The following is a 26,485-nucleotide window of genomic DNA, read 5'->3' on the forward strand; positions in this document are numbered from 1 at the left end:
ATTCCGTATCACGGAAATCATAGGGTTGTGTCTCACTGTATGATATTTTCACTTCAGTGTTCACAGGAAAGTTACTTCTGGTTAGGATACACTGTGAGGCTTACAAGACCCGTTTTAATTAATATACCACAAAAAAAGTCCATACTGCAGCACTGTTAAAAAGTGATCTTATCAAATGTTAGAAGAATAAATTACACAGTTTTCCTATGTTTTCACTCCAGATTATAAACTTTATTATAAGCAGATAAATCACAGTTGTGAGAACCTCCAAAAATACTTTCCTGAATCTGACACACAACAGACTTCTGGTGTAATTTGAATATTTTTAAATGAAGTCATAAAAGATCCATCCCAGCTGAGAACACATTTAATGACAGTGCGGGGGTTGTAAAAGATCATCCCCAAAAAATAACAGTCCACACCACAGACCATTGACCAGACCATCTGCAGTGTGTGTGTTGATGTTGGCTAAAGAGGTTCACAGGACCGTGTGAACTGCCACAGTAATGTCTGATTGTTCGGTGTTTGTCTGTTAAAGGGTTAGTTCACCCAAAAATGAAAATTATGTCATCATTTACTCGCCCTCACGTCGTTCCAAAGCCATAAGACTACTGGTTCATCTTTGGAACACAAATTAAGAGATTTTTAATGAAATCTGAGAGACATCTGAGCTTTATATGATAAATTGCTTTATTTTAAGCTTTTATACAATACACAGAGAAAATCAAATTCAGTAAACAAAAGCTTAACCGCACTTGCTCGCCTGACACGCGAGAACAACACATGTTGTTTGTGCAACATGCGAGAAGCAATGAGGTTTGTTCCTGTGTGTTCAACAATATCTAAAAGGATATTAAGATATCTTTATTACTTCTTGAGTTACAGGCATGCAAACTTTGGAAAAAGAATATTTATGGTATTCAGACAGGAATGTATGGAATTGTTTTGATAAAGGGAAAAAATAAATTTCTAGTTTCAACAATTTGTTCTTCAGATATTCTTCTTTAAAAGAAGAAAAATTATCAGGTGAATGGAAAGTGACCCACGTTTGGTTTTTGACGCCTGAAAAGGTGTACAATTTACCAATTTACTCATGGAGACACATTTAAATCCTCATATCTCTGGGAATGAACCATACAGGGCTTTGTACAGTTTGTTAAGAACCTAAATATAAAAGGATATTAAGATATCTTTAATACTTCTTAAGTTACAGACATGCAAACTTCATGGGGGGGTCATTTTTACCCCCCTCCAAATCTCACCCAAAAAAAAAGTTGAAAACTGTAATTTGCATTGCCCTGTTCAAAATAGTGGATTACTCAGTAAATATTCATTCGTGACATTTAATATTTTGGCTTTCTTCTTCATTTATGTACATCTTTCACCATCAAAATTTTTAGCCAGGGACCTCTGGTTGAGTTGACACGGAATGACCCAGTAAAAATAGTAATGTTTTAAAAAGGGGCATGATTTTTCATTTTGCTTTTTGCAACTTCTCTTAATACTGATCAATTAAATAAAAATGCATTTTTCCAAGTTTAATCATGCATATATGATTTATTAATTGTATATTTAAAGCTGAAAGCCATCAGACTACACTGAAGGCAACTTCACAAACTTACTGCGGCTGCACAATACATTGTTTTAATATCATGACGTGTGCATCTGCGATAGTCACATAGCAGGATGTGCGATGTCCAGTATAGGGATCATAGTTTATCCGTACGGGACAGGGACCACAATTCAAAAAGCACATGATTCTCAGATTTATTGCAAAATTTAACCATCATAGAGTGAAAGTTGAACAAATTGTTTGTCCAGTCAGTTTAAACATTCAAGTGATTTTAAACCATTTGAGCACAAAAAGATGTGAAAGAAGTCAAAGACGTGTTCTGTGCACACAGCACGCGAACCCCGAATTCAGTTCTCTTTCTCATCTTTTTGCGCTTGAACGGACACATAAACGCAAAATTATGTCAAAATGCCCGTCTCTACTAGTATCCTTGTCGCTTATGTCTTAAGTGAACATAAACATTGGAAAAGAAAATGCATGTGTATCATTATAATGGATGCATTAGCTCTTAAAGTGACAGAGGCCTAATAAACTTTCTGCTGTCTGAATCATTAATATTAATCAAAAAACAAAAGACAAAGAGAAACTCACTTAGCTTTAACAAAGATTAATTAGAGTTAATTTATATAGTGAAGACTATGAAGTGTACTTGAATACTTTATACGTTTTTTCTATTGTATTTATCAATGTAAATTTGTAATTTGTTTATATCTATGCAGATTCTCTCCCATACAAAATCACCCCAATCATTTTAGAATTATTCATTCATCTGGTGAAACATTTTTTAATATATCGCAGACAAACAAAATGTCACAATGTTCGTTTTTTTCCAACATCGTGCAGCCCTAACACTGAGACAGACCTGACATTTTTTGGTGGATTTCTTATGTACCAGTGGACACAAATTATCCATGGCTATAGGACTCCCAAAACAAATCTATAAATCATTTACCTTTGATTTCTTTTCTGTTTAAAGGCAATCATTACACTAAACTACACATGCCAGAGGATAAAATCTTTCACTCCGATGTAGGAACAAAGCAGAGCTCCTGTTTCCTGCCTCAAACGTACCAGAGATACAGACTGCCAGGTCTTTATAATGTTTCATTCACAACATCACCAAACCTGTTCATAAAAAGACTTAAAGGAGTCTGACCAGTCTTGTCATAAACATTTGAATCCCTAGTTATGAACCCACATCGACAGCAACAATGCAAACACTCTGTAGCTCAACATGTTAAGACCAATATGAAACACAATGGTGGAAAAATGCCTCCCTCAAGCCAGGACAAGACCTGTTTACACAGTTACACACCTTCATTTCACAATCACAGAGAAATAAGAGATGAAACAGACAGCAAAAGAGAGTCAGTGTTAGGTGGGTCCTACAAAGGTTTAGACAAAAGGTTCATCCATCACACGTGATTTGAACAAACCCCTTACTCAAAGTATTAATCTAGCACCAGAATGTTATACATACATATAGACCTTAACCAGGGTAGATGCCATATTGAACTGACTTAAGGTCTTTACAATGCCATGCACTGTATAAAGGTCCTGTAAATTTCACAACATTTGGGCCAATAAGCACCCACCAAGAAACCACCCAAAAAACCCTACCAACCACACAGCCACACATGCAAAGACGTTCTGAGTGGTTTCAGCATGTCGCTGTGCAATTACAAGTAGGGCTGTGCAATTAATCGGAATCGTAATAAAATCGCGATGTGAGTCTTCCGCCAGCCCCCTCAGTGTGCAATCTGAATACAGAGTGCCTAAATTTAGCGCAGGAACAGAACAGAGTGGGTTTTAGGGGTTGAACGACTGCAGATTTTTTTGATGTCGACTTGATTTTAATCACATAAATGTCGACTAGTCACTGATGATGTCATTAATGAACAAATAAGCCTGAACCTCGAGCTGAGACTCGAACACAGGTCGCCTTGTGCACAGCTATGGCATATGACACAGTGCTGCCCACAAGGCTATTGTACACAATAGCTCATTTTTATTAGTTCTTTTGTCTTTGGGTTGTAATATTTCTCACAGATTTCTACTTGTTCTAAATCAGATGCAGATAAAGTAGCACAGTAAGATTACATTTATTTGAATTCATTAGTGAGAGAGTGATTGCGTGTGAATTAATTCTACCTATCAGCATCTCTCTACTGAGGGTTTTAGTTACTAAGAAATACATGCTAGAACCTTTCAGTTTCTAAGCTATTTTATTGATAAATCACAGAACAGTTGACAATGCATTTCTGCGCTACTGAATGTTTTTATATATACACACTATATGTGTGTGCGTTACAATGCAGCAGCGCATAATTTCAAAACGGTGATTAACTTGCGTGTGCGATAAGCTGTTTAAAAGTGCATTGACCTGATCAATATTGAGCAACCAGATGGTATAATCAAACATATCTTGTGGAGCGCGCTCGGGGTATGCATTTGTTTGTCATAACTGTTGAAAACGGAAAGTGGACTTGATTTCTTATCCTGTTGCGCCCTCTATAGGCCATGATCAGCAACTAGTCGATGTCAAACTTAAAGCGTCATGGCAGAGCATTAAAGTCGACTAGTCTGTGCAACCCCTAGTGGGTTTACCGTTACGACATGGAAAAAAGAACAGAAACAGGGAAGTTAAATCCAGGGAAGGATAAAAAAAAAAAAAACTTGGCCAAAATAAATCAACATCTGTGGTTTGGGAATATTTTAAATACAGGAGAGATGATGTATCAAAGCCAGGTAATTTGCAAGACCTGTCAAACTACCACTGTGGCAAAACAGAGTAGTGGTCATTCACATAGAACGCATTTTTGCTAAAAACACGAGACACAAGTCTAGAGACGCGTTTTTAAAAAGTTTAACTTCTTTTACCTTGTTTCTGGCACGTAAAACGCCATATCATGAGCAAGATACTGCAAAAGACGCAAACACAGCGGTTAAATACATCCGTCTACTGCATTTACATGGCACATTGCGAACCAGGTAAAAAAATAAAAAAAAAATCGACAATACAGGCATTTGCGAATTGTACAACATAAAAAGAGTTCAGAAAGACATAACCGACGGCATCACATAATTTCTGAAAAGGTTTTCTCCATTTCTATCACCAATGGAGTTTGGCTTTCAAGCCACTGTCACCTTTGGCTTGCTTAGTTGGGGACACTTATTAATTATATTTATGCAGTGCAGACTATGCAGTGTTATTTTAAATATGATTATTCAGTTTCTGCACCTGAATAGACCTTTAGACTTACCTGAAAAACAAAGCAATGCTTATTTCCTTTGTTCTATCGTATTTATCTATGGTTATGATGTTTCTTTCTGTGCAGATTCACTCCCCTATAAAATCACCCTATTCATTCTAGAATGATTAATTATTTTTACAAATAGAGCTATTCAAGTCATCATATTGCAATAGATATTGTAGAAAAACAAATTATGTCAGTTTTTCCAATATCATGAAGCCCTACTAAAAAAACACTCAGAAAACTTTAGCAACTACGTATCAATGCCCTGGCAACCATCCAGAAAACCCATAATGATATGTTGAAACCCACTAAGGACGCCTTAGCAACTACATAGCAATGCTCTTGCAACCACCCAGAACATCCTGGCAACTGCACAGCGACATACCAAAAATCATTCATAACACTTTAGCAACCATGTAGCAATGCCCTGGCAACCACTAACAGCACCCTAGCATTGTGGAGGTGAATTTTGGAACCCTGCCAAACAGAATTTTCAGTGTTTCTGTGCTTTCCCTGTTATACGCTAGGGGGCGCTATGTCACATTTTCTGAAAGATTACCAAGTCTCCTGATCAAAGCACATGCGAAGAAGTTGCAGAAACAAGCGATATCATATGTAATCATATGCATATGTAAAATAACGCGATCACCAATATAAATCAAAACCGCCTAATGTTACTGTATGAAATATTGACCCAGGATTAGCTTGGGACAGTGCAAGCATTAGGGGTGTTGATGAACTCTATTTACTCTATCTACATTTTGATCATTGTTCTGAATCAGATCCAGATGCAGTCTTTGACAAAAACGTAATTTATTCAAAATGTTGCTTTTTTTTTTTTTTTTTTTTTTTTTTTTTTTAAATGGGACTAATTATGCCCCCTTTTACAAGACGTAAAATAAGTCTCTGATGTCCCCAGAGTGTGTATGTGAAGTTTTAGCTCAAAATACCCCACAGATCATTTTTTACAGCATGTTAAAGTGCCACTTTTTGGGGGTGAGCAAAAACGTGCCGTTTCAGTGTGTGCCCTTTAAATGCAAATGAGCTGCTGTGCTCGGCCTAAGAGGGTGGAGCTTCAAGAGCTTGTTCTCCAGTGTCAGGAGTCAGTCAGGACGCACTATAATGTCAGAAACTGCGAATATATGCTGCATGGAGATAGAACAGGTATAGTTAGTTTAATTACGGTTATAACTTATATTGTCTTCTTGTTTTTATCCACTATATTAGTACAAGCCTGTTTACCGATGAGTTTTATAACGTTTATTGTACTTCACACAAAATATGAAGCATCTGTTTTCACTCTATAAAAATCACTGTAAGAGCTTAATAAAACACAGTGCAAGTGTGCATTAAAATTAAACTCTCTCTTCCTTGCATTATTATCAACATACACAGTGAAGTACACAGAAACACTCGTTACAACTAACGGTAAACAAATATATAAAGACCTTATGCCTTTTTGGGTGGTGCTTAATAAACTGGTAAACTTTATATCCATAAATCAACTCCGATGAACTGTAATAAAGTGCTCTCACCTGCCGTATCCAGTGTCACTCTGGAGACTGTAAGCTGGATCACAAACAGTTTGTACTGATCTATCCTTGAGTAACACATTTTTAGCTCAACCTCTGTTTTGTATTGTCCCTGTATTGACATTCATTCACAGAGCAGGCCGGTGTGAAATGATTCGCGCAGACATAAACGAATTTCAGGAGAGTAGGGAGCATTTTCTTCGAAAACAAAATTAATCCACCTCGTCTTCAGCAGCTCAGATTACGCGAGTAAATGGGGAGAGCTATGTGGATTAATCCATCCAGCTACAGAACACCTAAAACGCTTGGGAGACGTTCTCGTCAGTGCAGCAATGGCGGACTCGCTGTGAACTCACTCAGGGCGGTTCTATGTTAAAACGGCAGTGTCTGTCAACATTCGTGGGCGGGGCCTGTGGCTAATGTGACGTCACATTGCCAGGAATCTATAAACTTTCCCATATTCAAGCGTTGATAAAAGAAGAAAGCATGAAGCTAGAATAAATCGGGGGTATTTTTGTTATTGTTGTTTGTTTAAAAGCAGTGGGTCTGTTCTTTTGATATATTGCATGTTCAGATATTCATACTACAAAAAATTCTGGGGGCCATGAAATTTTTGTGAAAATTATCAAAAATCCTGTTAGTGGCTGGCAACTTTTTTTTTTTTTAAAAATACTGGCGGGGAAAGAGTTAATGTTTCACTGAACATGTGAAATACTTCAGTTAAAGATCTCCAAACAGATTATAAACAGAGAGCGAGAGAGAGATGAATGACACTCATCTACAGCACACCTGTTTTGAGCGCAGGAGTTTACAGTAGCTTACAGGGGATAGAGGCAGAACATCCCAGGTGCTGGAACGCCCTGGGAACAGGCGACTGCTGCTGTTGTGTCAACTTGCTGACACCATGGCAGAGCTCGGTTTATTTTTTATTTCTAACAGCCCAATGGAAATGGAAAACACTGTGTTGTTGATCATTACCAGCGAAGGTGTGAAAGACATTCCAGAGCTCAGGAATGCATTACATGGAAATTATTAACTTCAAATAGATTAATAGCATTAAGCATCTGAAGGCCTAATCAGACAAAAGAGCAGCGTGGCAAAGTAGATCAGGACCATATGCCCGTGGCACACTGCCATAGGACGGGTCTGATCATTGTGATTCAGGGACAAAATGAGATCTAAGCAGTGTTAGAGCATGCAGTAATATGGGAAATCTCACAAAATATGTCCAGGTTATAATATTATGTTGCATGAAGATAATGAAGCCATTCATGTATCATCAAAATTTTTTTCACTTAAAGGGATAGATATTTTGAAGATGACATCTTGGTAACCAAAAAGTTTTGGTTACTATTGACTTCCATTGAATGGACAAAACACATTACACATTTTTCAAAATATCTTGATGTTCCGCAGCAGAAACAAACTCATACAGGTTTGAAACAACCTCAGGGTGAGTAAATGATGACAGAATTTTCATTTTTGGGTTAATTATCCCTTTAACAGGAAATTCACCCATCAGGCCCTTTTCAAAGGAAGGCTGTTCTAACGAGCGTTGCTCATAAAATGTGGATCTATGCCAACATACTTTTCTGTTCTATTTACCATCTGCATTTCAGGTCAGCCCTCTGTCCCTCATTGGACCACAATGTCAACAATATCTCTAAAAATATTCCCCCTTTTCAACCCCCAAACAAATGTTCTGCAATGAGCCCTTCTGTTGCCCAACTGTTGTCAGAACTTTGACCTCACAGAGAGCAGCTTTCCTGCACACAGAGCTTGAAACATCCCCAAAACTTCTCCTTTCCAAAGCCACAATGATGTGTATGACTGCTCATAAAACATAAATTGAGTTTTTCTAGTAATCAAATTTAAAACAAAAGCAGATTTTGCATTTCAAACCAAAGTCATGTGAAATAAGACACAGACAGACAGATTTTTTTGTGAGATTCAGCCAGATTAACTGTTTTGTCACCAAAGATATTGCTTACCCGTATCGGCTCGGTGGAGAATCTAATTTTCCGTCTTGGAGAGCGTTCCTCATCCTCTGACAAACCAGGAGCTTCATCGTACTCCTCATAGACCTCATCTTCATCCTCATCCTGCTGGTCCAGAAACGCTTCCTTATCATCCACAAACGCAGCATTCTCAAAACTATAAAACACTGGAGAACTTTTCCCACATTCATCTGTATCTTCCTGCTCACTCTCCTCATCATCTTCATGACAGTTACTCCTCTTTTGTATGCTCTCCTCCTCCTCCTCCTCCTCCTCTTCTTCTTCTTCTTGATTTGCTTCCTCTTTCTTCAGCTCTAATGATAAACACACATCCTTCTTCAGCTGTTCGTCCTCTGTATGGTTTTGAGGCGATGACACCTTCAGAGGGTTCAGATCTTCTTTTGGTGACTCAGATTTAAGTTCCCTTTGCAGCTTCACCTCTGACATAACATCCTCCAAAAACTCTTCGTCATTCTCCTCGCTTTCTGAAGACTCGTTCTGGACCACGACCAGCTCAGCCCGCACCACTCCCGCACCAGCACGGTCTAGATTCTGTGTGGCCTGCTCACGAGAGGTGTCCTGAGATGGACTGTGAATTACGTGGTTCTCACTTTTTGGTTCCTCTGGACTCCAAGGCCGTTTATAGAGACTGCTAGAAGATTTGAGATCATTCGCAGGAGGACTACTAAGTTGGGTTGGTTTATTTGTCGAGGAATCTTTCACCAAGTCATTTCCTGAAGACGGAGGACGTTTAAATGGACTATGAGCAGTGGGCGAAAGAGGCTCGCCGGTGCTCCTGCTGGTCGGGGAGGTTGGTTTGTATGAAACCGGGCTGACGGACTTGAACGGAGGGCTACCAGGTTCTGTTTTAGGTGAGAATGATTTGGGTGATGTGTCAGAGTTTGGGGATGTGGGTTTGTGCGCTTGATCAGTACCTGGGGAGGAGGGTTTCTGGGAACGCCCTCGTAGAGATGAGTGCTCAGTGGGGCTGGTCAGTTTCTCAGGGCTTTTAGCAGAAACTTGCACTGACTCTTCATTGTCACCATCCACAATAAAGTTCTCCAACCGTTTGGAAATAGGCCCCGCATTCAGTGACAGTCTATTGACCTGTTTTGAGTCCTCAGCATCCCTCCTTTCCTCTGGGGCACTGCTCACAGGTGACGTCGGGCTTTTGCTGACACTATCGCTGTTGCTATTTTCAGAAGATCCGAAGGACCTCCGGGCCCCGCGTCCCTCCTCAGGCACCTTCCCCTGGGACAGCCGAGTAGAAACTCTGCCGGGTACCGGCTTCTCTGCGACGGGCTGCTCTTTTATCCCTCTTTCAAAGAGCTTTCTGGTCACTGAAAACTTCTCCGCCAGGGCAACTTTATCTATCTCGACTTCCTCTCCCTTTGGAGTTCTGTCCGTGTTTTGCGGTTCTAGGCTGCTGGCACTACTTAGGGAGGTTTTGTTGGTGCTGACTGGGAACTTGGACACTGGGGACACAGGAGATGATGATACATCCGTTTTGTGAGCAGGTTTAATCTCCGGACTCTCCTGTGATTGCTGGCCATCCATTTGCAAGAAAATGTTCTTGATTTTGTTTATCCGGTTGCCAAACGGCCTCCCTCTGGTGTCCTCTCGGGGGTCGCTGGCTCCATTAGCATAAGATTTGGCCTCGCTGTCGGATTTGGTCCCATCAAAAGAGCACTTAATGGCGTGGAAGTCCGACTTGTATGCATTTCTATGCGGGGACGCGCTGCGCAGGGTGCGTTCACCCTTGCTCTCAGCTTTGATCATTTTCAATGACTTTCAAAACTTCCTACTTTAAAACTGTGTTTTTTAGGTCCGTGGTTCTGTATCCTCAATCGGACAATGGCATGAGCCCTTCAGAGTCACTCTGATACATGGTATCAAATCCCGCGCTCATCTGAAAAGAAAAGAAAAGAAACAATCAACTGAAACGAGCGTTTACATTTTTAACGCGATTTGAAAGCACGAGCACGTTAACCGTTTGTTATTTCGGCGCTCTTTTGTTAGCAGATAAAATCTCCCCGACACTCATCCGCCTGATCAAAGAAACTTTTTCAATTCGGATCAAAACTTTCCAACAGTGATTTGCAGGCAGATCCACCGGACTCCATTGATTCAGTGCTAAATATCTGACAGCGCCTCAGAATTGAAGATATTGTTCAAATGGTTAAAGTTAGATTAAATAATGTTCTTCAAATGATCAAGAACTACCGCGATTAATGTAACCTCACCACCAAACCCACTAAAGCTGCTCCACTGGGACTCGCCGTGGAACAATAGCTCAGCATTAGTTTCAACAAATGATCAAAATAAAGTTTCGGAAATCGAGTTACAAACAATTACAGCTTCTGAAACAATCAAGTCATCTACTTCTCTTACCTTCACGAATATCTCAGTGTCTACGGGCGCCGGTTCTTCTACTGTGTGTAATTTAGATCCCCAACCATGTCATTTGTTTCACCGCCATGGTTCTCCAACGTAGTGCTATCCGATTCGCGAACGAATCGTTCATTTGAGTCAGTTCGTTGTAATGATTCGGTCTAGAAAGCGTTCGTTAATCAGTCAGTGAGGGAGACCTTTGTTTGGGACTTGGGAGTAAAGCCTTAGTGGCACCGTAAAAAAGCAACTTTTCGAGCAAGTAGGACAATATCTATCTGGACAGTTAAATAAATATAAGAAACAACCAGGGTCTCGAACAGAATGACACAATCAAATTAGAACAGACAAATAAACAATACAACCAAAAGACCTTATTCCATAGTATCGTACTGTTCATACAGTGTGTAGCCTACGTCTTTTTGGATTTTAGATTGAACAAAATTATTATTAAAACAACTAGACGAACTTACGGGATCTCTAGTCAGCGGTATGACTGGTGAATTGTTTTATTAGAATCGGCTCGCTGAAGTGAACAGACCGAACGAATCGATTCGCCAAATGAATCGAACTTCCTACGCAATTCCAGTGTCTCTCTTCCCTATTGAACTACATACTTCACAGACCTGTCGCACCGCTGCGCGTTCCCGACGCTACACGAGCACATTCCAGGGCTGCTAATAATCCCAACCCCCTTCCCGACTGTTAATTCTACTATGGCGAAGGTTTGGCTAATGTATATTAATTAGCTTACGGTGACGTGACCTGGAAACCTGTGTGGAGCGTCCAGTCAAGAATTCTAATTAATATTCATTAGCCAAACCTTCGCAGTAGTGTGATTTATTTCGTTTCCCGACCACAAGGTTGATTCAGCCCAGGTTAGGTCGAGAATGGCGTGGGAAAGAACCGATTCAGCAGTTCGTTGATGAGTAAGGATAAGTGGATAACCAACGAATAATAATATGTACATTCATTTTAATCAGTTTTATTAATGATAATAATACAATAATATTGTATTTTATTTATTTTAATTTTTCAATTTAGTTCCATTTAGTATCCATTTAATAATTTTAATTATCTATTGTGCATAATTGTTTTTTTGAAAATGTGTAGGCTACAGCATGTTCAACATTGGAGGAGACCAGAAGTTTCAGAGTCTGTCATTGAAAACTCATACTGATTGACTGACCGCTGATCTGAATATATATTGATTATGGCCTTGAATATTACACAAGTTCAAAGGTCGGAGCAGAGTTCAAATCGCAGTGTGAATTCTTGCTGCTGTCAGAATGATTCAATTATCTCAACCTTTGCTGCTGAAATAAACATTTATCATACTGACAGAAACATTTGGTCAGTTCAGTCTCTGAATACAAAGCATGTGAGTTTCGGTGTCGGGTGATGTGGCAGTTGGAAACCCCTGTCTCATGTCCCAGCCCTCTTTCCCAGCTCTATTCACAGATGTCCGTCTGATATTTCCTCTAGTTCTCTTGTCTGACAGTGTGTGTGTCACTGATGTGCCTGGTACGGTCAGACCTGCATACATTACAGAGGGCAACAACAAGTTTGAGATTATGTTCGAGTATGAGAAACATATACTATATTTCTATAAAATTAGGGAAAAGATTTTAAGTGCAAGTCTTTATTTTGTGTTATTACAGATGCTTTGTTGTCTTTCGTGTGTCTGTGAGAGACTGGAGTCAGTTCCCTGGTGACCAAACAGCTTAAATTTCAGAAACTGTTAATAAAAACCACAGGGAATAAATAATGAAGGAAAAAGGGGAAGTAAACTGAGAGCTGCATAGCATACGGCTAATATTAGGCTTATACGCAAGAACAATTAATCCAAGCTAATGACAATAAGAGACCAAGAAGGATTTTTTATCCATAGTTATTTACAAAAACATAATGTTTGAGTTGTCCTCTTATGTCTTAGCAGGGGTTTTGTGGTTTATTTGACCCCAAAGTGATTTCCTTTCTGTGTTCTTCTGAAATTTTCACTCAAGGGATGTATACGTACCTGTAAAATATGAAAGACCAACATGTTTCCTCAAAAAGGAGCTCAGCAAGATCTTAAAGGGGACCTATTATGCCATTTTTAAAGTCTTGATTTTGTTTTTAGGCTCTACTAGAATAAGTTTTCATGCTTGAATATTCAAACATAAAAGCATTATTTTTTCCCATATTTGACATTGTTGCAGCTCCTCTCTTCCCAGTCTGTCAGCAACGCTCTGTTTAGTTCTGGTTTCTTTGAAGCCCCTCCTTCTGAAAAGCACAGTGTGCTCTGATTGGTCAGCTGGATCAGCTGAGCCCGCAAGTTTGCGAGCTACGCAGAGGACTTTACCCGGCATTTAAAGCGGCATTACGTCACAAAAGTGCGGACTCAGAGGAAGACCGTGAGGGTTTAGGGTGCCATTTGGGACTCAGCCTAACTAACTCAACCAGGCCCCGCCCCTTCATTCTGCGTATGTCTTGGGCAGGAATTATTTAAATGAGGAATATTGTGGTGTGTTTATTCCCGGAAGAAAACTCAAGACTACAATGGAGGCGTTTCAGTGAGTTCAGAAACAGTGACACTGATATAGAGAATAACACCCACTGGAGTGAATTTGTAACTTTGCAGGCCTTTTTCATGCTCAAACTGCAACATTACACACTAAAAAAGTTGAACGTGTAAAAAAGCATAATACAGGACCCCCTTAAGCATGCATTCAAAATCACATAATGTACAGTGCACAGCATAAATGAGTACACCCCCTCTGAACAAATACAAAAAATGTATTTTCTTTATGATCACTAATACAATTCATGGAAAGATGGCAAAACTAAAATGTATTAAACATATACATAATAAAAACTGAGAAATATATGTCATCAACAGCCATAAAATAAGTAAATTAGCCAATTTTGTTTAAATTAAGGATTGCAGAAATTAGTACACCCTAGATTTAATTCAACAAATGCATAATATTCTAGTACTTAGTATGCCCTCCATAATTTTGAATATACTGCTCTGACCCTTCTTGGCACGGAGTGTACAAGTTCATGACAATTTGTCACATCTGTCCTGTTTAACTCCTAGATGATGAGCACCTTAAAGGCCTGATCTTTAATTGGGAGTGTTGCTCAACTCGTCTTTACAGAATCCCCCACAGGCGCTCAAAAGTGTTAAGACTGAGTGCAATACATGTCCACAGAAGGTTTTTCACCTTGGGAGAATGCATATCCTCATTGTCATGTTGAAAAAATGCCCAACAATGCAGGGAATGAGGAAAGGGTAACATCTTCTGTTTCAAGTTTGTCAGCATTGATAAAGCACAACTCCCTCACACCTTCAGCACTCATACATCCCTATATAAGAGCTTTACTACCACTGAACTTTACTGTGGGAACCAGGCACTTCTCACTGTACTCCTCCTCTAGCAACACCATAACATTTTGGATGCTGTTAGATCCAAAATGATTGATTTGGTCTGATGAGACCAGAGTATTTATTCCCAGAAGTCTATATTTTGTAAATATGGGCTTTGGGAATGGCTAACTGACTTTATGTGCTTTGGCTACAGTAGGTAGTTCCAGTGAGACCAACAACCATGCATGTCATTTCTGCAGGCTGCATCTTACTCTGTGAGATAAACAGTCACTCTTTTCATAGCTTTTGCTGGCTCTGAGACACTCGCTTGGTATTTCTCCTGCTCTTTGTCTAGCAAAAAAATCCCTCATCATTAAATGAAAGCTTAAAATGAAGTCCTGATTATTTCAGGGGCCTTGTCACAAGTCCATTGTTTTGAATTTCTGTGTTACTTTTGCTATATTTTCACACTTAAAACAATGATTTGATAATCCTCTTGTACCACTGTCCTCCTTTGTTCTAAGAAATAAGTCTCCTGACAGTTCTCTCTCAAGTGCTTCTATTGTTGTCAGCATTAAGTCTGAGAATGATTCAGTGGGCTATATAACACTTTTAATTGTCAAGAAATTACTTCTCTTTAAATGTTTTGGTTCAACATACTTACCTGTTGATCAAACATTGCCTTAAACTTACACTATAAAATTTTTATTTCATTTTATTTAGTAACTTTTAGGAGGGTGTACTCATTTTTGCTACACAACATTTTATCACCTTGATAAGAAAATCTTATTTTCCTGAATAATTTTGACATGCTTCTTTGGTAATTGATTAAGCAGACTTGCTGGAACATTATATCTCTAAAGAACCCTAACATGTCTTCTAAGTAACTGAGTAATTGCTGACTTTCAGAAGTTTCAGAGGGGGTGTACTCATTTATGCTGTGCATTGTATACGCGTTACTGAAAGTTGCTTCAGAACCACTAAAAAGTGTGTTCTATATAGTGTGAATGTGTATAGTATAAAAGAAATCAGATGTACTACATCAGCCATGTTGTCACTGTCATGTGACCAACAACATCACTTGTATCTTTTCACTACCATTCACAAATCTCCTCCTGTGGCCTCATGGGATAGTAAATGCATAGCAGATGCACACTTCAGAAACATGCCGGAAGTAGTAGGTGATCCGAGTACTTTTCACCCGGATTTGAATTGGGAGACATACTACTCTCTTAGAAGAAAAAGGTTCTATTTAGAACATTAAAGGTTTCTGTCAGGCACTTCATACATAGAACCTTTCAGGGGTTGTGATTTTTTAAATTTGATTTAATTCCAATTTATTTAAATTATATTTTATAAATTAAACTGCTCATAAACATACTTTATCACAAGAAAAAAAAAAACTGTTAAACATAAAAGTATTATGCAATCATTTAAAACATTTTTTCCTCATATAGAACTTGGAAGTTCTTTAAAATTGAGTCAAATAGGATTCTATATAGAACCCCATTGAACATTTTTTTCTAATGTACTCAACTCACATACTGTTTTTCACCCACTAGATGGTATGGAAGTAGGAATATTCAGGCGCAGGGTTAGTGTATTTAGGAGGAGCACATTTTCTTGGCCTACTGATAGTAGAACGTTTGTTTTGAAAAGGTTTGAAAGAACAGCTTTTTGAGTTTGTTTCGAAATGCAGAGATGATGACGTGTGTTAAGGGCTGTCAGATTACTGGCATTTCCTGCTCCCTCATTCCAGCTCGTCCTGGGTTGAGTTATCTGATAAGTATACTTTAGACAGGCCCTCCACCCTCCTCTGCATTTAACACAAGATAAACACAATGACAATGTACATCCTCACACACACTGACTGTTATTTTATGAATGGACTCAGATCACTGATGACACTTTAACCCTGCTATGATCATTTCTCACAAAATTATTAGTCCAGGTTGATAGAATCATCTATCTGCCTGCTTGTCTATAATTAAAGAAACAGAAATTGTACATTAATGAACATCTACCCAAAACTTCACATAACAACAAACAAGGGGAAAAACACAAGAAAAAAACTCCTATACATAATCAAAATAAATAAATGAATTAAAGGGTTAGTTCACCCATTTACTCACCCTCATATCATTTCACACCCATAAGACTTTCGTTCATCTTCAGAACACAAATGAAGATATTTTGATAATAAATCTGACATATTTCTGTCCCTCCATTGACCATCTACGCAACTACCAGTTTGACACTTAAAAAAGTTCATAAAGAGATCGTAAAACAGATCTGTTCATCATATAAAGTGGTTGTGTCTCTTCAGAAAATTTGGACTAAACGACTCAATTCATATGGATTAGTTTTAGGATCACTTTATGAACTTTTTGAAGCGTCAAACTGGTAGTTGTGTAGACTGTCAATGGAGAGACAGAAATCTGTTAGTCTACTATAGCAGCATATTATAGTTTACAGTGCCCTCCACTAATATTGGCACCTTTGCGCAAAGGCAGCTGTGAAAATAAATCTGCAGTGTTTATCTTTTTGATCTTTCATTCAAAAAATTCACAAAATTCTAACCCTTCATCGAAGTAAAACAATTGAAAGAGGGGGGAAAATCACATTATGAAATAAATGTTTTTCTCCAATGCATGTTGGCCACAATTATTGGCACCCCTAGAAATTCTTATAAGTAAAATATCTCTAAAGTATATTCATATCATTTTTTTTTTTAAGCACACCAGGGTGTGCTAAGGAGCATGAAATTGTCCAGCCATGACTTCCTGTTTCACAGGAGTATCCGCTTGTTAAGTCGTGACGTAAGGAATGCCATTTCTGGGTGCAAGCCTCGACTCGTTTCACTTGAGAATGCCATCTTGATGGCTGTTTATGAGCGCTATTTATTCATAATAAACATTTAACATTTTAAAAAGTTAAAAATTTAAAATACTTACAGTCTACACAACAGTGTCCGTGCTCACAGCATCACAGACATTAATATTTTAACGATTTATAAAAGATGAATTACTCTCTGGCTATCTGGGATTTTGGTATGGAGATAAACGTTATGATTATAATTTTTTGGTAGTATTACACCACATTATGTGTGTATATTAGCACTGTTTGTTGTTTTCTTGTAGTATGAGATAGAGCGTTTGGACCCGGAAGCGCTTGCCACGTGACGTCAGACTTAACAACCGAATAAACATGAGGAAACACAAAGACCAAATTCCCTTAATCATTCATCACAATAAAGAAAAACCAAAGAATATAGTTCTGATGTGCAGCAAAAGATTGTTGAGCTTCACAAAATAGAAAATGGCTATAAGAAAAAAGCATTGAAAATCCTCATTTCCACAATCAAGGAAATAATTAAGAAGTTCTAATTAACTAAAGATGTTACAAATCTGCCTGGAAGATTTGGAAGTATCGTCCTAATGCACAGTAAGGAGGAGAGTTTGAGTGGCCACAGACTCTCCAAGGATCACAGCTGGAAAATTGCAGAAATTAGTTGAGTCTTGAGTCTCAGAAAGCCTAAATTTTTTTTTATCAAACAGCACCTACATCAACACATGTTGTTAGGGAGGATTTCAAGAAAAAATCTCCTCGCTCATCCATAAACAAACTCCAGCATATTCATTTGTCAGACAAGACTGGAACTTCAAACGGGACCGGCTTCTATGGTCAGATGAAACTAAAAAAAGTGCTTTTTGGCAGCAAACCCACCAGATGGGTTTGGTGCACACATGGATAAAAAGTACCCCATGCCCCATATACTGCTGGATCTTTAATGTTTTGGGCCTATTTTTCTGCTGGAGGTCCTGGACATCTTGTTCAGATACATGGTATCATGGATTCTATCAAATACCAACAGATAAAAAAATCAAAACTTCTGCTAGAAATCCAATAATGGGCCGTGGTTGGATCATCCATCAGGACAATGATCCAAAACAAATATCAAAATCAACACAAAAATGTGTCACTGAGCACAAAATGAAGCTTCTTCCATGGCCAACCCAGTCCCCTGACCTGAACTCTAAAGAAAATGAGTGGAGTGAACTGAAGAGAAGAAGAACCAAGATGGAGCTTGAATCTGAAGGATCTGGAGAGATTCTGTATGAAGGAATGGTCTCTGATCTCTTCTGAGGTGTTCTATGGTTGATCACAGGTAATCATGTCAAGTCTCAAGTCAAGTCAAGCCACATGTATTTATATGCAATACAGCTGATTTCAGAATAATAAAAAGGAAAATAAAAGTGTTAATGTTGCAAAATTAAATAATTTTAAAATGACTTTAATTTCAGCTGTAAAGCAGTTCTAAATGTTGAGCAGCTCTTTAATGTTGATTCAACTCAGTTCATTGACAGTAATGTTACAAAGTAATTTGCAAGTAACTTACAATTTTATCTTTCGACCACAGATGGCGATAGAGAGGCCAAAGATCCATAGTGTGCACTGGAAGTTGCAACCGACTGTACTTCAGTACTGTGTATTTCTATGTGAATCTGTGAAACAAAGTATTGAATGAGAAAAAGGGTGAAGCTTGAATTTTTTTACATCACCTATTTGCCCTCTCGCACCAGACTGACGGTTGGAGAGGAGTGGTTAAGGATGTTCTGTCCGAGCATCAAACAAATGTCATCAGAGAAGGATGTAATCAAAACTGACTATTTTTTTTTTTTTTATGGAATATTGCAGTATTTATTATAAATGATTTATCCATGCATAACATTATTATTTTTTTAATTCATGTGCCCTCATAATCTTTAATCAAAATAACCCCTCCCTCTTGCAGCAATATCTCTTCTCTTCTCTCATGACAAGGGCGGGGCAACCTGGCACTCACAAGAGTTCCACCAATAGCAACCTGCCCTACATTTGTTCTTGTCCGAGAAGCTGTTTCACTCGGATATACGTCACAATACGGGAGAAAACACTATCACACCTTCCATTTCATGCCAGCTTAAGAGATTTCATACTTGACATATAGGCCCAGCACATGTGAATAAGTAAAGCTAGTTCTTATTCATTTGATGTTTTGAATTACTTTTGTAGGCTACTTTAGTATAGTAAAGATGTATATCCTTAAAAAAACAGTACATTTAGACAGGAAAAATTATTATTTTTAAATAAACACTTTTGGGTGATACTGTGATTTTATGAAATTTTATATGGGTGATGGGGTCTAGTCAAAGTATCTTGTTTATGTTGGAACTGTAAACTGTATTGTATGGTTCCAGAAGTATCTGTTTATTCCCATAATAAACACATCCGTTACCCACCTGCAAGTGTGCTGTGGTGCTGCGGTTTGCACACAGGAGCCAGCGTGGCAAAGCAGTGATTACATGCCTGCTGCACCATCACTTGGCAACCACGCAAGGCCCTAAAATGCAGACGGGCATTTGTTTAGGACTCCTCTTTCTTCTTTTTTTTTTAAGTGTCCCTTTGTCATGGCAACCTTTCAAACAAACCCTTCATCTCCTCTCTGTCTCTGTCAGGTTCTGCTGATGTAGTCAGTGATATGAGCAGGATCTATCTCTCAGACACATGATCAGTGCATTCTTGTGGTGTCAAAGTACAGCTTTAAAAGGTTTTGCCTCTGAAGCATATTAGGGAACGAGCTCAAACTGCTCAAAATCGATCATTTACAGCCACGAGTATTAAGTCTTGCAAATTCACTATTATCAGTCTGAATTTTTTGTTGGAGTTGAGCTGACTGATGTTTTGTTTCTCTGTAATGTAACTAACTAATTTTCTTAGCACAAAAATAGGTGGCATCGCTAGCTACAAACACAAATGATTATAAACAGTTTTTAGAATGGATATATTTTACTTTCTTACTTTTATAGTAAAAAAAGCCTGACTTTTCTTAAAGTTTGTAACAGAATTCTTCCTCTACTTTCATGTTTACATACTTGTAAGACTGGCTGATAAGAACGAGTCTTCACATTTTTGGCCTGTTTTCAACACCCTTTAGGAGTCTGTGATCTTTAGTCCCTTTAATAAATGGAAATACTTCACTATTAAGTGCATTCTATTTTTATAATATTTATGATGAACTGATGATATGGGCTTTAGCAAACATTCATTGATGTTTTTCATTTTCTTCTGGATGACTATAAACTTTCAAGTTCAAACTTTGTTTTTGCTAGTCATTACTCTTCCTCACTCACATACACAACAATCTGAATGTAAGGAAGTACATTTAAATGAATTGAAATTCAAAGAAATTCATATAACTGACATTTTTTACTTATTTTCCCACTAAAATCCATTTCTCAGTACTTATGCTGCCTTCACATGCTCTCGGAATTACCGTAAATACGAGTTTCCTAGGTAAAAATTACACATGAACACCCTCCCATTTGGAAACTTGAATGCAATGAGCTCATAATCACGACTTCGGAAGTGGGAATTATAAAATTTCTGAGTAGCAATAGTGTCACCTTTTTTTCCAACTCTTCACACAGTGAGCACAACAGCAGTTTATGTGGGCTGAACTGTGAAACATTTCTCATTTCTTTGCCACAGAATGCATTTAATGACTACATCTTTCGAATTACATGAATTATTATGGGTGATCATGCTTTATGTCTGTTTTGAGTGGGTTTTAGTTCTTTAGTTCCTGGGTTTAAGTTCATTTCTATGGTTTTTCATTGATGTGATTGATTTACGCCTGTTGTTCATTTTGCTAATTTATTTCCTCTGGTATTTAAACCCTATGTTTTGTTCAGTTCATTGTCTGTTCTTGTCACTTTCACACAGTTGTTCTGTTCATGTTTTCTAGTTTGGAGTATTTTTAGTTTTTGTTTTGAATTTGAGTTTAATAAAAGCTATTATTAACTGCAGCAATTAGATCCTGCCATTTTTCACCTTTATTGCAACCGACACTGACAGAAGGACAGACCATACCAATGGATCTAGTGGCAGTACAAATCTTCCTCCTCTCGCAGGGAGAACGATCCCTTGAGGGACACACACAGGACTTGGATTTATATCATCTGGTCCACTACGACAATGAAAGCCTGTCTGTGTTTTTCCGAGAGCGTGCTTGCCCAGAGATGGTCTTTAAGGGATGTTTAAGGATTATGTAGAATGGGTGCTTCTACACAACGGATCCTCCTTTACCATCTGTGAGGGAGAGGAGGAGTTCAGGAGTTCAAGCCTGAGCCCGCCACGATGCCAGGTGCGACAAGTATTTTTTGCTAATTTCAACCCGAAGCAGTTATCATTTGTTTAAATTGTTTAAATAGCAAATGCACTCGTGCCCATCTGTTCGCCCATGTGTGTGCTGGTCTGAAAACAAGGTGTGTTCAGGTGCATTGTTGGCGTGTTGCTATTTTGAAGCAACTGAAAACGACTGTGCCATTGACCAACAAAAAAGTTAATGCCGCAGTATTTTTTGTTATTTAAAATGGCGCGTTAGTAATAGGCGGGTGCACAACGTGCATACACTCTGCTTGTTACACACACACACACAGAGGGAAGTGCAGCAGCACACAAACATGCCAAATATTAAAAATAAAAGGATTACAATGTAAAAGATTATTATTGTGTACATAAAGATAAAAATGCCTGTCATAATGGATAGTCACTGAATGTATCAGAATTACCTATTTGCAGTAATGACGAATTAATGTGGCAAATAATTTGACCAATCGTGGAAATACACAACTGACTGGTCAGGTTGAGGGTGTCTATATTCCTCTATGTATTTTTTCCTTCGTTAAACTAGCAAAAGTTTAACGCAACGCCCTAAGCGCACCTGCGCCATGTGCTTCAGACCATGTGCTTAGATCGTTAAAATAGGGCCCCATGTCTGTTTCGTCGTCCTGCATTATTGTTGTTGATGTTCCTGCCCTGCCTCCCACTCCAACCTCTTCTGCCTGTTCCCGTTAGCCAAGAGGGCCGTTCCTGAGATTTCTGCCTGTCCTGTATAGGCCAAGGAGGCCGAATTTTGGGCTTTTTATTTGCCCTGTATTGGGCAGAAAGGCCGTTTTCACTGCCCGGTCCTTAAGCGTTGTCTCGTATCAGCCCTTCATCTCCTCCTATGCTGCCTGTTCTACCCATCATGGATCTGCCTGAGACTGATAGTTCGCCAGCTTGACCTTGAACTGTAAACCCATTTGCTCCTCCTAGCACCTCTAAGCCCGTCACTCCACCTCAGCCTGTTGACCCTATGGCTCCTCCTGGCTTCCTCATCCCTCCGCTTTGGTCAGTCATCGCTCTGCTCTACTTTAAAGTAAAACTTTTAATTTGATGTTTATACAAAATGCATCTTTAAAGTGTACTTAAGTGTGTTAAGAAATATAGTCATGAAATAAGTGTAATTTTATTACATTAATATATTATCTGCAAGTATAGTTTTTTTTAAAATATAATATTCTTTAGGAATTGAAGTACACTACAAGTGCATATTCAATGCAAATAAGCACACTTCTTTTTCATAAAGGGAATGCCCTTTGTGGCTATATTTTTATTTATTATTATTATTTAAATCTACCATAATTATATCTTTTCTGAATATACACTAGTGTGAATTTATCGCATTCACTTGTTTACCCAACAACTAATACAAAATGTAAAATATGATGGTGTTTAATTGAATTTTAATTCGGAAGACAGAAAATATTTTGAGGTATTTGCTACCAACCATTATACATTTAAAATGATTGGTTCAATCTGAAAGCATGGTACGTTAGTCTCTGGAAATAGCCTGCAGTAAACAAAGCAAAGAAAAATACAGTAATAGTAAACCATAGGTTTAGTTCTTGCAGTAAACACAGACTTGAAATGAAATGGTCGTTTAAAGCCTATCATAGGTTAAACAAATGAATGAAAGCTCTGAATGAATGAACTTTTTTCAAATTTCCAGCTCTCAAAGCTGAATGGAGGTGTTGCCACCTGGTGGACTAATGACATAATGATGTCACCTTCAGCGTTCACACTGACCATGTGACACTGAGTGCTTTAAATTAAAGTAATTTAATTGCAATCTAAACTTTGATAACAGTTACATCAATAACAATCAACATAATTAACATATTAAATTAACCTCTTTAAAGTACTGGTGGTTTTGCAGGCATGATAGCTGAGAACTCACAAACCCCAGTGTTTGATCTTGTATAGTCAATGTCTTTTGTCCATCTGTTACCAAGGATACAGTCAGAGGAATGTGGAGCATTGATGTTTAAAGCTAATCTTTTCCCATCTTTTCTATAAATCACTGATTCTGTCCATGAGGAAAATTAGAACACTTACATGTACATATGTGGAAATGAGGCTGACCGACTGTGAATCGTATATCATTGATTAATACACCTATGTATTCATTTAAATATTCTGTCAGAAAGTCAGTGTGTCGCTGTACAACAGTCTGTGCAGGGCTCTCTTTCTCCCCGCAGGGCTGTTCCCTCTCGGTTGCTGACTGGACATCTTTATAATGAGACAGAGCTACAGCACGTTAATGTGCTTGTGTCTGGAATTTCTGACTGCAGAAAACAGAGAAACACCCATTTTCCCAGAGTTACACCCACGTACCACTGGCTTTACACTGCACAGTGTCAGGACACCATTAACTACAACACTCACACTCAACACTGTTTCCATCTTGGTCATGAAGAACCTGTTGTTTGACTGCACTCCTCCTCCTTTGCTTTTACTTTATTTCTCATAACCCATTGCCTGGACTCATTATTATTTGATCACTTCCATCCGTGTATCATTGGCTGTGTTCAAAATCACCCCCTATACCCTCATTCACTATTCCCTACATTAGTCCACAAATATAGTCCACTTGAAGGAGTGAATGAAAGCAAGTGAGTGAATACGGAAACTGAGTGCGCCGGAAGGGCTGCTGCTTTTGCATAGTTTTGCTTGCTGTTTAATAATCATTTAAAACTTATTAAACTGGCAGCTCCAGTAGTAGGTAATGAAAAGATTTATCTTGAACTCTGTCATGGAAACTAGCATGTATAAATCATAATTAAACAATTTAATAATAAATTAAAAAGGAATTTATACTTGTATGATATTAATAATGATATTGGAAAACGGATAGATGGATGATTCAGCTGCGGGTGCCATCTTCTGGTCAGACGTGGGAATTCATTTGGCGTGACAGTCGCAATGCATTTTGGGTATTCTCTAGCTGTTGAGCATACATCGGTTGTACACTCATTATTGCGGTGCATTGTGGGATTGAATGAGTGCACTCGCTAACATGCGCTGTGGTTTCAGACACCACTACAAATGGTCTTATTGGGTCATATTTCATACCATATCAACAGTGTTGGGGAAAGTTACTTTTAAAAGTAATGTGTTACAATATTGCGTTACTCTCTGAAAAAAGTAAGTAATTGCATTACGTATGTTTTATGGAAGTAATGTGTTATGTTACTTTTGTGTTACTTTTTCTCATGTGGGCTGGGCTTGCTTGTTTGTTTCTAACAAAACAAAAAAGTTCTATTTTTGCCAAATTTAAAGGCCTTTCACACCAAAAGTGAGATGAATGAGCCTCAGGTTGAAGGAAATGCATTTATACGCCTGTGCAGTAGAGGGCGCAGCTCAAACAAACCTTTCAGCTGAGCTGCCATTATGAACCGCAGAAGAATAGAATACAATGAAAAGAAAGTTTGGCCCTGTCCCAAAAAGCACACAATTCGGCCTGGTCCCAAATGGCACCCTAAACCCTCACGGTCTTCCTCTGAGTCTGCACTTTAGTGATGTAATGCCGCTTTGACTGCTGGGTAAAGTCCTCTGTAACTCGTAGACTTGCAGGCTCAGCTGAAGTGCGCATCGAGGGCGCGTAGCGGCCACCAAGGGGGGGGACCGAAAGTGCATTGAAGTGTGCCATTTGGGATTCAGCCATAATAATGCACTTACGGTCCACAAGACCGTAGGGTGTCCCATTTGACATTTTAGGTTTCAGAAGGTTTCTTCGAATTGCGCTCTCAATGCGCACTTTTGCTGAGCCCACACTGAAGCGAGCTCCGCAGCAGACTTCTACCCAACAGTCAAAGCGGCTTTACGTCACAAAAGTGCAGACTTGTAGAAAGACAGCGAGTGTTTAGGGTGCCATTTGGGACAGGGCCTTTGACACTCTTACTTCAGCAATAAAAAAAAAAATTAAAAATAAAATAAAAAAACACAAATGTGATGTTTATCTTAAGTAATTTTTGCTTATTAGTATGGTTGAATTTGATCATCAAAGGTCAGCAGCAAAGAAATTGAATAATAAAGTGAGATTAAATACATAAAGTATATTTGTTTAACTTTTAATTATTGCAGGTTTGCGTAATAGTTTGGATTTGACTTTTTATTCATTTTGATGAAAACTGAATCTGTTTTTGTGCAAGTGAGATGAGTAAATGCTCACAATTAGTCTTTAATGATTTGTATAAAGTAAATGTAAGAATAACTTTTATGGACCAATGAATATCCATACATTTTTTTTTTTTTTTTTGTAAAAATTATGTTAATCTAAGTAGCCTAAGTATCATATATGACACATCAGGCTTTTGAGGAACATTTATTTGTTCATCTCTCAATCATCATTTATTATACGTTATAGGCCTACATTATATTATACGTTTTGTCCTCTCAGAATAAAAAATAGGGATGCACCGATACCAGTATGGGTATCGGGCCGATACCAAGCTCATGTACTTGTACTCGTACTCGTAAAAATACCCCCGATACCAAAGACCGATACCTCACGTGACGTTACTGACAGAATTTTCCGTGCACAGAGACACCGGCGGCAGCAGCAGAAACAATGTCAGCCTCAAGGGTGTAGAAATACTTCAAAATTAATGACAACCCACACTTTGCGAACTGCATGCTTTCAATCACAATTCGTTATCGATTAGTGAAGGCGGGATAGGCGAAATCGCGCTGAATGACGCGCTCCCTCTCGCGCGCGCTCTCTTTCTTGCGCGCGATCCAAGTTCTCTCAGACAGCGCGCGAACAGTTCTCCTTGCGTCTGAATGGTCACACATAGTTGTCAAAATGTCTTTTTATATAACAATTATATATATTGGTAATTATATGCCCTTTGAAGGTTATTGGACACTGCGAAATTTTTGTTCTTTAAGTTTGACAAGCACATAAAAATGATTACTTTTTTCATTGGATTAATAATCCAATGAAAAAAGTAAGGCATTTAAGGCATTTAAATGATATGTTAATTTTAAAAAAATTTACGTTTGAAAAAAAAATTGACAAAAAATTACACAACGTGGTGAAACATACAAAACCACTGCATATGATACGTAGGCTACTTTTGACTCAAAACCTTATAGCGCTTGTGACAACTTCCCTGTGAGACAACTAGCCCCGGTGTGTTTCCCTGTGTCAGCTGTGTGGGCGGCAGCAGCATCGGTCA

General features: G+C 38.4%; 1 protein-coding gene across 3 annotated transcripts in view; it reads right to left on the bottom strand.

The window, feature by feature from the left end:
• Positions 1 to 11,004, bottom strand: part of ppp1r9ala (protein phosphatase 1 regulatory subunit 9A-like A) — a 67,594-nt gene extending 56,590 nt beyond the window's left edge. The window contains exons 1-2 of one of the 3 annotated variants that reach the window (XM_051905067.1): positions 10,751 to 11,004; positions 8,354 to 10,268 (exon numbers count right to left, since the gene is read on the bottom strand). In XM_051905067.1, coding sequence (XP_051761027.1) covers positions 8,354 to 10,138 — 1,785 coding nt within the window. In that variant the 5' untranslated portion in view covers positions 10,139 to 10,268; positions 10,751 to 11,004. The remainder of the gene's footprint in view (positions 1 to 8,353; positions 10,269 to 10,750) is intronic. The other 2 variants (XM_051905064.1, XM_051905065.1) reach the window with 2 other exon arrangements.
• Between the last annotated feature and the right edge of the window lie 15,481 nt (positions 11,005 to 26,485).

The sequence above is a fragment of the Ctenopharyngodon idella genome, chromosome 9, assembly GCF_019924925.1.
Source record: "Ctenopharyngodon idella isolate HZGC_01 chromosome 9, HZGC01, whole genome shotgun sequence".
Taxonomy (NCBI): domain Eukaryota; kingdom Metazoa; phylum Chordata; class Actinopteri; order Cypriniformes; family Xenocyprididae; genus Ctenopharyngodon; species Ctenopharyngodon idella.